The sequence below is a fragment of the Diadema setosum genome, chromosome 5 (genome assembly GCF_964275005.1).
Source record: "Diadema setosum chromosome 5, eeDiaSeto1, whole genome shotgun sequence".
NCBI lineage: Eukaryota > Metazoa > Echinodermata > Echinoidea > Diadematoida > Diadematidae > Diadema > Diadema setosum.
In genome coordinates, this window is record NC_092689.1 from 42,732,456 (window position 1) to 42,747,292 (window position 14,837).

Here is a 14,837-nt window from a genome sequence, read left to right on the forward strand (position 1 = left end):
ACCGAATTGAACAGTGTAGCATTGGTAACGAACATCATAGGCATGCATACAGTACTCGGGCTGGAATCGAACCAACGACCTTCTCATCACCGGACAGGTCATTGGTCCGAATCCAGCCTGAGTATGTATGCCCATTATGTTAATCATGGCTACTATGCTAAAACACTAATTAATTCGGTGCAAAAACAACTTGACGCAAGAATGTAATTAAAGATAGATGCATGGATATATAGGTAGATATATGGGAAGGGGGTGGGGGGTTAGAAAGTTACCCAAGATATGCTTATTCGTACCATGGAGCTTCAAGATATGTTCATACTTTCAAAAGTGAAGTGCCTGCCCTGACGATGTTAAAGTCAGAGGGTTAGGCTGTCGAGATTCCATCAGCGAGGAGTGTGCTCATCATTTAATATCAAAATCATGCGACTATCAGACTGGGATAACGCCCTCATCGGACGTGTTAAGTTAGGCATGTGATAACATTGTGTTATCATGATGTACAACCACTGGCAAGTAGTGTAGATTCGCATCCAAAGTTTGAGTTCCCTCAGTTCCATCCGCAACACACTATCTCTTTGTACCGGAAGCTCTCCAGTTTTGTTATTGCGTGTGGAAGAAATGGCAGCTTTCAGTCTATGTTCTATCTACCTGGAGTCAACTTTTGTAACCTTAGCAACATTGAGATGCTACAGTGTATGTTATATCCTGGTGTATTTGCCAGTAATGTACAAATGTAAAATAAACATTTCATATCAAATATACAGATTTTGAATCACTGTTTTTGTCTGTCATTAATGTGCTGTCGTATTATATATCTATATCTATATATATATATATATATATACATATATATATATATATGTATTATCATTAATTATTATTATTATTTTTTTTTTTAAAAGATAACTTTAGTCTAAGTTTCCAAACCTAAGCTTAATCAAGCAATAAATTTGTTTTCATCGTACGGGGTAGTTTAACACCGTACTGCATAGGTAGGGATGGTATAGTTTTGGTCGAGATGGAGGATCATTCAGATTATAACTTTTTGAGGGATAATTAGAAACAACATACGAAATATCAAAGAGCTTACAATTCTATGAGGAATTCAAAGTTTATTTAATGAAAATTGTTTTGAAATGGCCGAGATATCTGAATACAAAGTACATGTAAAACTGAGTGGTCCTAAAAAAAGGTGGGTCCCATCTTTTATTAGGACATCTTTGGTTTTGGATATCTCGGCCATTTCAAAATCAATTTTCATCAAATAAAATGAATTTGAATTCCTCGTAGAATTATATGTTTTTCCACATTTCATAAGAAGCTTCTCAATACTGTATCTCGCAAAAATGTTGCAAACCTGAAACCCCATCTCAACCAAAGTTATACCATCCCTTGAAATATGTACATATCTTGAACCTGTGAGAGAGAGAATGATGGCATGTTATTTCAAGCTGAATGGAAATATTTGCACATGCACCTACACTTGCACAATAATATTCTCATTATAGTCTTGTATGTAGAGATGTAGTTGTGATGATTAGTGATAGGGATGTGTACCATCATCCTTGCATCTGATCAACAGCATCATTTTGCAGTGACAGCAACCTTGCTGTACAGAGAAATGTTGAAACTCTACGCGACACTTTCTGCGTTAACAAATATCCAACACCTGCTCTCAACAGTTTGTTTTTTAAATTCATGCCAAAATCATCGAGTCATTTTGACACAAAGAACATCTCCCTCTTCTCCAATGCAGCTAACCATAATCCCTGCATTTTTTTTTCCATGCTTTGTGGTCAATATTCTCAATTAGACACCCAAACACTCATACCATATCGATATGTCACAGATATAGAGACTTCAAGTTATGCCCAGACAAGCATTCAACTTACAGGTCTGACACAGGCAAATTCTGTTAATAACAAGCACAAATGTACATGCTTTAGATACAAAGAGCAAAAAAAAAAAGGACAAAAGTGTGAAGATGACTTTTTGTGAGATTTCATTGTGTTGAGGATATGTAGCTATTCTATATAACCACATGATAGCAGAGTTTGCCTGTATGTCAAAAGACTGAAGGAAAAATCAAAAGACATTCCATGATTGGCATGTGACAAGGATTTTCCTTGTTTATTCATAGCTTGACACAAAATTGCTGTGACAATATACAATGTACTTCTCTTCTGAACTCCATTGTTATGTGTCGGTAAAAACAGCCAGCATGCAGGCACATTTTTCCTGAAAATGGACAATCATCTCCTAGACAAGATTTTCTTTGCACTTTGTAACTCACTGAAGTAGTCTTCCTTAAATTAAAAATATATTACGGTAACTTATTTGAACTTCGGCTTTTTTATATGTGCTGTAGTAAAATGGCTTGAAACCACCCATCCAAAGGCTCTATGAATGTTTGTAGAATAACAGAATAGTACTTCAGTAGATCATATACAATACTGCCCCTGGTCAGAGCTTTTGATCAATTAGATATGGACATCATTCAAGCAATAATACAGCTCATGGGAATGGGAGTTTCTCTGATGAATGAAATAAAGTGAAAAATCATGATTGGCTTTCACTTCACATCAACGATGATTTTCATCAAATAGCCATGGGCTTGGTTGATATTGCCCAAAGGCTACGAGTCTCGCACGTGGGTATTAGTGGGAGCCTATGCTGTACACTTTACTATGGATGCTGGTATGATATAGCTGACTGGGCGATCAATTTGAGGGATGGGAAGCAGCAAGCGTCTAGCTGCTAGCGATGGTGACCTGCCACACACGGATGAGGTTGTCCGTGTATCCAGCAAACAGAGTCTGGCCGTCAGCTGACCAGGCCAAACTGATGCATTCCGTCCTGCGGTTTGAGGGTCCAACAACCTCTGGTCGGAGCTCATCCACAGTCGACTTGGTCTCCAAATCCTGCAAGCATTCAGAAAATCAAGACCACTACATTAAAACGTTTTCTATAAATGAAAATGCAGAACAAAACACCATCCAAGTATTGAATCCACACAGATTCAAGAAAAGCTTCAATTTGCTAATGTCAAGAATGATCTTCGAACACAGTGAAACCTTTGGTTAAGGAATAACATAGCAAACCATACTACTCCGATAATGTTTTTGTGTGACGATGACTGCACACATTTGTTGACAGAACTTCAAAGTTTTAACATTTGTCAGGTGATTTTATATGCAGACGAATAATAGGCATAATAGTTACAGACTGAGAATATTGCAACTGATTTACAATTGCCCTACATCGACATAAATAAGCACTGAATTGATCAGTGTTTTAGTAGTAGCCATGATAAAAATCATGGGCATACATAGTCCAGCAGGATTTGAACCTACGACCTCCTGATCTTCGCACAGGTGTCATCTCCACTAGACCACCAAGCTTCCACCCGACAGCAAATGTTGGTTCTAATCCTTATAGCATGCATGAATGAATTTGAGACTGAGAATAGCTTGTTACATTTAAGCTGGCACTAGCTTGAAGCACAAGCTAATAAACAAAGAGTGCCATACAGCATTAACACTGTGACAGAATACTTCTCGCTTACCCAGATCTTGATGGTGGGTCCAGCGGCAGCGCAGAGCCAGTAGCGGTTGGGGCTGAAGCACAGGGCGTTGATGCCTTCCTGACTGTCCAGAGTGTACAGATGTTTGCCCTCGTTCAAGTCCCACAGCATGGAGAGACCGTCCTGACAGTAGCAGGAGGGTAGCAGGGAGAAATTGCACAGTGATGAAATCCATTTACAATCACAATAATCACTCGGACTTGCCCATTTTACAGGCACTAAAACAGACTGGACATGCAAGTACAGAAATACCTCGTTACAACAAGGTACGCCTGTAACAAGGTGAATTCGAAAGTGAGATAACTGTATTCAGCTGCATTTTTAGTGTGTTAACGAGGTACTGGATATAACAAGGCAAAATTGGTGGTCCCAGCAACCATATTAGAAGAGGCTTCCATGTTCAACATACATGTGTATAACCGCTTCTTAGAGCTACACCTGCATTTATAGTGCCACATGCCTTCTAACCCCTTTCTCATCAGAGCTTGCTGTCTGCATATGTAGATACTTCTTTTGAACACTTTGTGATGTCGGTCACTATCTAGAGCAACAGTCTATATGATAAGTGAGTTATATGCCCCTCTGGTTCACAATGAAACATGTAGGGAAATCTTTAGAAGTCGTAACGGGTCAATTCATCACAGCCATGCACTGCTTCTGTGGAAATATCGCTTTGTGTTTGCTTCCCTGTTGGGATGGATAACCATTCATTTGCAAGGACAGTGATACAAACCTATTCCTCCTCTATCCCTTACTAATATGCAGTCAAAGGCCACATTCAAGTGCTCAAAAAGTGAACAGAACTGAACTGTACCTAACCATATCATGCCAGATGGGAACATTCAAGTGTTCCGTGGAGATACAATACCCCATGAGCTATTTTTGGACTCCCGAGTCAGAAGGCTAACGCATTTTACAGCAACCAACACATTCAACTTACGTGCTTATGCAACATACAGGTGTCCATAACAAGGAGAATCAACTCTTTGTATTATGGCATAGTGCGTGTCAGGCACATTCTTCTCCTGTCAACAGCTTGTATGGTATGCTTTTAGACATTTTTGTTCAGAGCGCTTTTAAAGGGTACCTCCGGATGATTTTCAGACTTTTACATTTGAACAACTATAAATTAGTCAAACTGAGTACACAGTTTCAGAATTTATAGTGATTGGGATAAGGAATGAGAATGTTTTAAAAATGTATAACAAATTGCAATGAACAAGGATGATGACATGACAGCCTCACCATAAGAATGCACGAGTTGGGGCTCAAGGTAGCAGAACAAAAGAAGAAGGCATGCATAGATTTTTCACAGGTGAACTTGTTGAGCAAGCGGTATTGTAATGGAATTACACTGCTACAGTGTACATTTCTGAAATATATGAGGCTCTGATGTCATCAAGACTATTCAGTGTAATTTGTGTAAGATTTTCAATTTATTGGTTTCTGTGCTCTAGGACCTCAATAAATTCCACAAATCTATACATGGAGCTGTTGAATTATGTACTACATGATGTGAAATTATGAAAATCATCCGGAATGCCCCTTTAAATCTTTGACATGGTACAGTACGGTAATTGCGGAGCACACCAAGCAGTGGCCCACCTTTGGCGCGGTATGGTACGGTACACTTTGGGAGCATTCAAAAGTTCCTCTAGAACTAGCACGGTGCTGTATGGTATGCTTTAGGAGAGCACTCAAATGCACCAAAGTCATGACTAACTCTCACCAGGCACCTGAGCGAATAAATACTGTATACGCCAAATATTTCGCGAGGTTTTTATTTTCGTGAATTTTGCGAGTCAACTGCTATTCGCGAAATTAAAAACACACGAAAATATTGACTCTAATACCAATATGACTGTGACGTACGCATATACATTTCTCCGTTCAGTACATGACTCTACGATTGTGAATTTAACCACACGCGAAATTGTCGGGAAGTCCCGATTCGCGAAAATTTAGACTCACAAAATATGTGAAGTATACAGTATACTTTATACTCACAACAAAAAAACCCACATCAGGACCTACCTTGCCACCTGATGCACAGAGAGAGCCATCGGGAGAGACCGTCACACAGTTCAGGTAGCAGTGGTGACCGAAGTGGTTGGTCTTCAGACGACAGTTGGTCAGGTTCCACACCTGGGAAAACGACAGAAAAAAAAAAAAAGGAGTATCAAAGACACTGTTTAATATTCTCAATGGTCTGTCAATGGTAAGGTCAAACTTTGCTCACTAAGCCGTATACTCATGATTTAGATGGATGAAAAAGCACTCACGCATACAACATTTTGGAGCATCATGCTGTCACTATGAAGCTATCTCTAACAAATTACCACTATGCCAACTTTACAAAACAGTTTCTTCTCACTTCTTGCCATGGAAAATTATCTTTTGTAAATGAGATTACTTACAGCTTTTCACTTTTTAGCAGTACCTAGCATTCATTTTCAACAAAGCTGCTGCCATAGCTTTTTATTCACTCGATATCAGTGACACCAATCACATGTACAAGCATGCAGCTGATTTTACTTTTTTTTAGAGTGGGGAAACATTAATTGGAGCCTTGAACCCTGGCCTACATGGCCACAGAAAATTACAACAACGGCGAGACACTGCAGGCGGTTCTGAAAAACAAATCACGCAAAGCTAATATGACATGGTGATTTTGATACCGCTTCATGTGGGCAAATGAACTTAAAATCATAGTGTTCAACTCCAAAACCAGTCATTTTCAAAAAGAATGGAAAATGTAATGCTATTTACAAGGCATTAAACACCAATATTCATGAGCATTTACATGTATATCCTCATTACTAAATGTTAGGGTTCATTAGTCAAGTCCTTTAAAGGTAGGGAATCCCATTTGCATGCCTTAAATGAAGAGTTGTATAAACACAGTGGTATGTTGAAGAGAGTATCATTTTAGAAACTCCCATAAAGTATTGAAAGTGGAAGGTAATGTTTAGTACATTTTTATTGACCGTTAGATTTTGAATTGAATTTTTTTCGGGGCTCACCGTAAATTCCAGTACATTACTAGGCTACCTTTGCAGACCCATGCACTGCATGTGTGTCCATCATGTATATTTTGTGAATAAAGTTCATCAAAACTTACAAACATTTCTATATACATTCTTGCCACACAATCTGTTATTACATCAGCTCTTATACTTTTAGACTTGTGTTTATAGATAAAGAATACAGAAGACTGCAACAAAAAGGCTTAAGTGTGGCTGACACACAGAACTACTGAGTAGTTGAGTTTTGTGCATTATTCAACTTGTAGATAACTGTTGACTTCCAAATTTCCAAGCAGTGGCCTTCCAAATTTCCAAGCAGTGGCCTAAACAAGTCCACTGAGGTTCATATTTAATGTTTTGCTGCATTTTAGGAGTTCTGTAAAAGGTATCCCCTACCTTTAAACTATCACACTTTCATCAACATATGATTACTAGAAATCATGAACTTACAACCATTAAAAAAGTTCTGTGACAAACAATTTGAGGGACCAAAAACAAAAATAACACAAACCACCCTAATTCTAAACTTTGAAATTTAGCAACAATAACAGTAATCTGCGAGAATGGGGAAGGGGGGGGGGGGGGGGGTGGGCACTAACTACAGTAACCTTTGTATAGTGCTAACAATGCTAACAATGGTGTTCTGGTTCATAGCTGATAAGACATGACAAACACTTGAACACTTGCAGGCTATAAAAGTCCATATAATTTGCTAATTTCAGTACATCTCTTGCAGCAAAGAACATAACGCTGTCAGGATACATTTATACCACTCATATAACACTCATGACTGAAGTAAAGATTGGAAGCTGCGTACACAGTCCTTTCCTTATCTGAACATCACAACATGACGTGGAAATCTGGGGGGTGTTTCATCAACGTTTGTCGGCGCTGACAACTTGAATCACCATAGTAACAGTCAGTGACCAGAGCATCTCAGCCAATCAAAACCAAGGATTTTGAAATTGGTCAGCGCCGACAACTGTCGGCACTGACAAGCGTTGATGAAACATCCCCCTGAAAATAATTGCAAGACGGACAAGGACAGCCCATTCCAACAATTACCTTGACAACCCTGTCCCAGCCACCAGAGACGATGATGGGGTTTTGTGAGTTTGGAGAGAAGCGTACGCAGGACACCCAGTTTGTGTGGCAATCATCCTGTGAGAGTCGGAGGGAACAGCAAGATGGCATTCACGTTAAAACAGCACAAAGAACTTCCAGCTTGGCATCACTTATGTCACAGCATGTAAATTTGTATATCACTACGGCACATGGACTCCATAACATTAAAAGCTTTTCTACTTCCTTTTTCACTTTTCTACCACTTGGCTTATCTTGCCTTTCCATACATGAAAAATAAAAAGTTATATGTAGGCTTATGATCATATCTTTCTGTTATTTGTGTAGGGAAACAGCAAAAAGGGGACATGTGGGAGTGCTTTTCACGCGCTTGTGACACTTAGTTCCCAGAAACTAGGGACTTTGACACAAGCATGCAGACAGACTCCAGTTTCTTTGTGCCCATCACAGCCCCAGAAGGGCACAGTGAACAGCCCTTCTGGGAACGCCTCGATGGGCATTATCTAATCCATACTAATCAATTTACAAATGGTTAAAATCAAACTACACCACATCACTAGATATTAGTCAATCCATAAAGCTGCACTTGCAGATATATTAGCTATGTTCAAACAGCTCATTCACTTTAAACCACATACGTTAATTATGCTGTTACTTTCTTTTGTAAAACCATTCTACTCTACTTCTCCTGAACTGCCATGCAAGCTTTAATCACATGTGAAACATCTTGTTGTTTTCCTTACATAGATGGTGTACTTGCAGACACCCAAGGTGTTCCACAGCTTGATGGTGTTGTCCCTGGAGCCAGACACAATCTGACGGTTGTCAGCTGAGAAGGCAACACTCAGAACGTCCTTTGTGTGACCCACAAATCTTCGTGTAGTCTTGCCACTACCCAAAAGACAGTAGAATATGCAATTTGTTATTCACACTATTACACACAAAGGCAACAATTATGGATCAATGGAAAACAAGTACGTGGGGGCTCAATAAGGACAGGCAATGAGTTATACATATAGACTTGCGATATGTTGTTCAGAATTCTGCTAAAATGACATTTCAAATCATTTTCTCTCTGCACAAGATCTCAACTCTTATTAAAAAAAAAAAAAATGCAACAGAAAAACTGACCAGAATGAATATTATTTATTAGTGGAAAATTGAGCAAAGAAAATGGGATTCCATCGGGATGAAATCCCATTTTCTTTGCTCAATTTTCCACAAAAAAAAAAAAAAACCACCAACAAAACTCATCACATAGCTAATGCAGAATTTGTCCAATTGAATAAAGCCATGAGACATACAGTACGTATGAAAAAAAAGGAACACTCCTAGTAATACAATGCACTTCTCCCATGGCAAGCTGTCATTAATATTTGTCTTATTAACATTATCCTTCATTCTTGGCAAGCTCTGATTTTGCAAGGCAGCAAAAAGTAAACTCAACAACTGTGACCTGTAGGCCTCACCACATAAATATATAGCAGTCCATTTATATGTTTAAATACTGTATAGCTATGTATACAAAACAACAAAAACAAAAATGAACAAAAATCATGTAAAATCATCACCTATTGAGATCCCACAGACGGAGGGTGGTGTCCCAAGATCCAGTCAGAGCAAACTGGCCATCAGAAGACATGACTACATCAGACACAAAGTGGTTGTGTCCACGCAGGGCTTTCCTTGGGGTTCCATAGCTCATGTCATCACGAGGAAGGTCCCACACAATCACCGTCTTGTCTGAAATGATTTCACATGAAGCATGGTTATGACAGCATACACTTGTACACCCATATTTTTTTTTTTTTTTTTCAAAAAGTGAATCTCACTCGAGTATTTCATAATTGAGAAGCAACTTACATAATGTTTGGATTGATTTTCCTCCGTCTCATTTGTGCATTTCTTTTCCATTCAGTGTACTATGCCTATAAACTCAAAGTAACAAATTGCCTAAAATGTGAACTAGCGAATCTGAATAAAACCCTACAATTTGTAAGTGGCTAATGCAAATGTTAATCATAAAGTAAATGACATCTCAGTGCTTTGGAGAATCATAATCAGATTTACTGATAAATCTTACCATCCCTTTAAGATGTTATTGGAAGAACAGGATGTTACTGGAAAACTCTGTAGACCCATACTATTACTAGACTGTATGTACATTGTACACACTATATTGTCATTACAGATCGTGACTGATAGCATTGATATCTGTCTCTGAACAAACCACACTAGCTTTTACAAAAACTAACATCACAAACAAAAGGGAAGCTCTATCATAGCCGAGTGACATATTGTGTATAGATTCTAGTAGTTTTCTAGTACTTCTACAATGTACTCTAGATAAAGCAATGAACATTTTGATCTTGTCAATGGATCAAGAATCATGTACACTGTAGTTTATGGTTAGAGCCATCCTTCACCATCTGATACTGTTTTCTTTATTGAAAATAAATTTGTCCTGTGGTGTGAAGCACTCCCTACACTTACGAACTTGTACATGTACAATGTAAGTCTGCCCGAGTCCTGTGGGTAATGCCCAAGTTGTCAATGTAAAGTCTCACCCTGTTATCCCTGGGCATGGGTGCGTCATTTCCTGATTTGGTCAGTCAAATCTGTGACCCAGGAGTGTGTCATTTCACAAAGATTACTACATCTCTTCTTGACAACAAATCAATCAAATGTCCCCACAACCCCACAAATACTACATATGTAGATGGTGACAACTAGTTTTAGTATGGCAAGGCCATGTTTGCATGCATGCATGCGCTTGCGCAAGTTATTGTGAGTTGAGTGAGCATCGGTGAGCTGAAGATAATTCGCCTTATAAGACAACATTTTCTGCATCATCATGATCATAAGCAATGAAATGCATCAAACAGTCGCCGATCAGAATCATTTACAGTAGGTTTAATCGACCCATGTAAGTATTCCTAGTAGTTTTTGTTGAAAAATAAAGGAAATATAGCGCCAGAACGGCACCCATTTTGTACAAGAGACTACAACATTAAGATCTGAATGCGAAAACGGCGCAGCCCCAACGCTGTACGCGTTCCCCAACGCTGTACGCGTTGGGGCTGGTCGCAGTTACGTCAGGACTTGCTCATTAGCATATTCACCATGCAGATTCACACTTTTTCAACCAAAATGTACGAGCTTATTTGGTGATTTGAAAGTTTGTTTTCAGTGAAAGTAGTTCATTGATTGGAGGTACCACCAACAACATTTTTTTTAATTTCGTGAGGACTGCTTCCCTTCCCTTTAATAGAAAATTTTTACAGTGTAACTGTAAATCCCTTCCCCATTCCAAACATCTCTGTTCCTACCCATGTTAAAGTTACCATAACCATACAAACAAAAAATGACAAATGGCAAATGTAACATGACACATGTCAATCACTACTTTTTTACCATCTCGTTTGGCAAATGTTTCAGCGCATGTGCTATCTCTGACACACTACACTTCCTTGCAGGTTTGCGTGTGGACTGTGTTTTGTGGTATGATGTCTATGTAGGGTTGGGGGTACCACGTATCGACACCCTAAGGATCTGTAGCTTGTTTATTCTAAAAATATAATACAAATCCGCCTAATTCTTACCTCAAATATGCCATAAATACTGCAGTTTTGAATGTCGTGACCGTCTCGTTGATTATGAATCTCCGTTTTAAAATAGCGCAATTTTAGTGCGTGCGTTTCGTTTTCTTCGCGCAGCTAAAAAGGGAACCTTGCGATCGGCACCCCCTCTCCTCCATAGGTATACACGTGAATTTCACAGCATAGGTAATACACGTGAATTTCACAGGCCATAGGTAATACACGTGAATTTCACAGCCATGCGTCGTTACTGATCGGATGAGTAATTTTTAGCTTGGTTTGTTTGAGTTTGATTTTCGTTTCTTCGTTTTTATTGTTTTTATAGCTAATGACACTTAAACCCGCGCGTACTTTTTCGTTCTATACGCAAACAGCCATGATACGCAGGGTGTCGATGGGAAGGTGCCCTGTCGATAGGTGGTGCCCCAACCATACTACGTAGACTGTTACAGTATGGCAAAACTTTGCTTTACATGGATTCATTCATTTTACTGGCATGACACAGACAGACGCAGGCGGATACACAATGTGTGACTCTGTTATCATTTATGGCTGCTGCTCACCTCGGGACGATGACAAAATCATGTCAGGAACCATGGGTGTAGTGGCAATCTGGGTTACCCAGTCAGAGTGCCCCTTCAGGGTTCCTTGAAGACGAAGTTGTTCTGGTGGTCCAGACATTTTGGCTGTTTTTCCAACAGATTACGATGGATTTTGAGAAAGGCAGCGGCCTTTCAGTATTGCAGGTTAGGCTTGCCTGTAGAAAAGACCGATAACGTGTGATTGTTCGGCATAAGACAGTTCCTCCACTGATGTGCTGTCATTAATCTATGGTGGCTGTCAAGGGTAAAACATAGAAGAAAAATCGAACGATGCGTTTCGGCCAGGAGCAAGACCTTGTTGTGTGTCTGATTCAGAAGCGGATCCTAATGTTTAATATCAATTTTACACGCTGGTCGCTGATGAAGAAAGCGTTAACTAACCTGTTTTGGTCCTTTATTTCTTTAATACATGCGTTTCCACGGCAGGATCAAGCGTTTTTGTGCCATTTTAGGTTTCTATAACATTATCTTCAAAATATCTAATTCCCATAAATGCCCCTAGTTGTCTTGACGGGTGACTAAGGTGGTACAGTAGGCCTACAGATGTCGATTGATCTTAAATGGTCCGTTAGTTTTTTTTTTTTTTTTATATGGATGGACAGAGACAGAAACAGAAAAAGAAACAGCATAATCTTGTGTGCATGCATATTTTCAGTAAACCTTTATACTACCTAGCCTCCTGTTGACATAGTTCTGTGACTGCACTGATGGATGGAATAACGAGAGTAACAGAGAAACACATTTTCTTCAGTGATTTGGAGGAAACAGACTCACTCTGTATGGGGGTGGGGGCAATAAATAATAATAATAATAATAACAAGTTCTTATATAGCGCATTTCAAACATGAAAAGAATTTCAATGCGCTTTACAAACAAACAAACAAACAAATTATACCATAATACAAAATATAACAGAAATTACAAATTACCAAGCACAATTTTTAGAGTTGCCAGTACTACTGAGACAACTGCATTAATGACTTCAAATTTAACAATCATAGGCTACTTTGTATAGATAAGTTTTGAGTTTTTGATTGAAATTGTCTGTTGGCATCTGACTTCTCAGTGGGTCTGGCAGAGAATTCCATAAAGTGGGTGCGACAAATGAAAAAAAAACCCTATCCCCATAAGACTTTGTTCGCATGGTGGGTACGACAAGTAAGTTTCGAGCAGAGGATCGGAGACATCTAGAAGGCTTGTATGGGGTTATGAGTTCTGTAATGTAGTGCGGGGCTGTTCCATGTAGTGCTTTGAAAGTGATGAGGAGAATCTTGTATTGGATGCGATACCTTATAGGAAGCCAGTGCAGATTTTGAAGGATTGGGGTTATGTGTTCACGTTTCTTGGCAAGTGTAACAATAACAACACTTGGCAAGTGTAATAATAAATGGCAGACCGACACAAGTCTCACCCATTATAGGCGTGAGCCTCGGAAGTCTTTCTCACGCTTACACCCCTGACAAGTTTTACTCACGCCTCACAAAAAGACACCCCCCCCCAAAAAAAAAAAAAATAATAATAATAATAAACAAATAAATAAATAATTAAATAAATAAAAGAGAATAAAAAAATTGTTATAAGAGTAAGCTAGAATTATTTACTATGTGCCAGATCTCACAATTTACAGCTAAGAAAAACAGGCTTCACACCTCCTATTTTTGTTTTTGTTGGAGACGATAGACTGCCAAGATTATAAAACTAGTGTGTATTGGGATTGAATATCTCGAGACAGCCAATTGTCAGAAATGTATCGTGTGGGTTCAAAAGTATATTCTTTCCATAATTATGGCCAAGCTTCAGAGGAATCATCTCCTACATGTACAGAGAGTACCACATTTTGCTTCAAACACTGCTCATTATCATAATGAAAGCTGTCGGAAGTTTAGCAGTCTTGTTTTGGAAGGCTTTTATAATTCCTCTGCCAATTCTATTCTCTACTCTGAAGATCAAAATGGTACCCGAAAAACGAACAGAATGCGTCACAACTTGAAATCACAAGATTTCAACTCTTAAAAAAGGGGGGCCAACTAAACTCATCATTATATAGCCAGTGCAGAATTTGTCCAATCGAATAAAGTCATAAGAATTAAGAATGAAAAAAAAAGAACATTCCTAGTAAAAACAATGCAGTCCTCTCATGGCAAGCTGCCATTATCATTTTTACTGGCGTTATCATTAATTCTTGGCAATCTCCTATTTTGCGAGGGCATCAAATTTCCACTTAAAAGTAAACTTAACGACTGTTACATGAAATACATCTGTATGTACATGACTGTGTAATTCAAATCATGGCATTTGAAAGTGTCACATATTTACAGAAAAGAAAAAGTTGCAACCAAACAGTACAGTAGTAATGACGTCACATCGCAGAGATTTCCCATTTATGCACACTTATGTTGTCACTCTGGTTTTTACAGAATAAAAGGGGAAAACCAAGCAGTACCAAATAAAAATTGTGTTTGTAGAACTAAATGAAGGAAATTCTGGGATGAAGTGGTCTGTTGTTTTTTAATCATTTATCTAACACATTTCAGTAAAATAACGGTTTAGTACCGTATATACATATATACATATATATATATATATATATATATATATATATAACATACTGTATATTCAAACAAATGGAAGAATTGTATAATATGGTGCAATCCTCATCTCATCTGATTTGTATAATGTGGTTTAAAAAGACATGAATAACACTAAAATTCTGCTATTCTTATTTGTGATTTTGATGAAGATTCTGTCATTTAGCATGCCTATTTATGTTATTACGTTTATTGTCATCATCTTGAACAGAGTGTCAATGACTACATTTTCTGTAAAATGTGACATTGTGACCAATGAATGCCATGTATACGTTTTCCATAGGCTGGGGCTCTCAAACTGGCTGGCACATGTGGGGGGGGGGGGGACCATGACTTGATTATCAATGAGAAATAAG

At 38.5% G+C, this 14,837-nt stretch overlaps 1 protein-coding gene and 1 non-coding gene across 2 annotated transcripts; both read right to left on the minus strand.

Moving 5' to 3' along the window:
- Positions 1-2,103: 2,103 nt before the first annotated feature.
- Positions 2,104-12,080, minus strand: LOC140228724 (small ribosomal subunit protein RACK1-like). The gene is made up of 7 exons (XM_072309004.1): positions 11,855-12,080; positions 9,264-9,435; positions 8,436-8,583; positions 7,675-7,770; positions 5,618-5,728; positions 3,566-3,706; positions 2,104-2,921 (listed from the first exon to the last, which is right to left on the minus strand). Exons 1-7 carry the CDS (start codon positions 11,970-11,972, stop codon positions 2,751-2,753), a joined length of 957 nt encoding a protein of 318 aa, XP_072165105.1. The 5' UTR covers positions 11,973-12,080; the 3' UTR covers positions 2,104-2,750.
- LOC140229362 (small nucleolar RNA SNORA17) lies at positions 8,039-8,193 on the minus strand. The gene has a single exon (XR_011901287.1). It is a non-coding gene; the product is annotated as a small nucleolar RNA SNORA17 (small nucleolar RNA).
- Positions 12,081-14,837: the final 2,757 nt, after the last annotated feature.

Coding starts and splice junctions, on each gene's coding strand:
- LOC140228724 (XM_072309004.1), bottom strand. CDS start 11,972: ATGTCTGGACCACCAGAACAACTTCGTCTTCAAGGAACCCTGAAGGGG. Junction 8,584..9,263: donor CGTCTGTGGGATCTCAATAG/GTGATGATTTTA, acceptor TCTTTTGGGTAG/TGGCAAGACTACACGAAGAT. Junction 2,922..3,565: donor GACCCACCATCAAGATCTGG/GTAAGCGAGAAG, acceptor GAATGCTTGCAG/GATTTGGAGACCAAGTCGAC.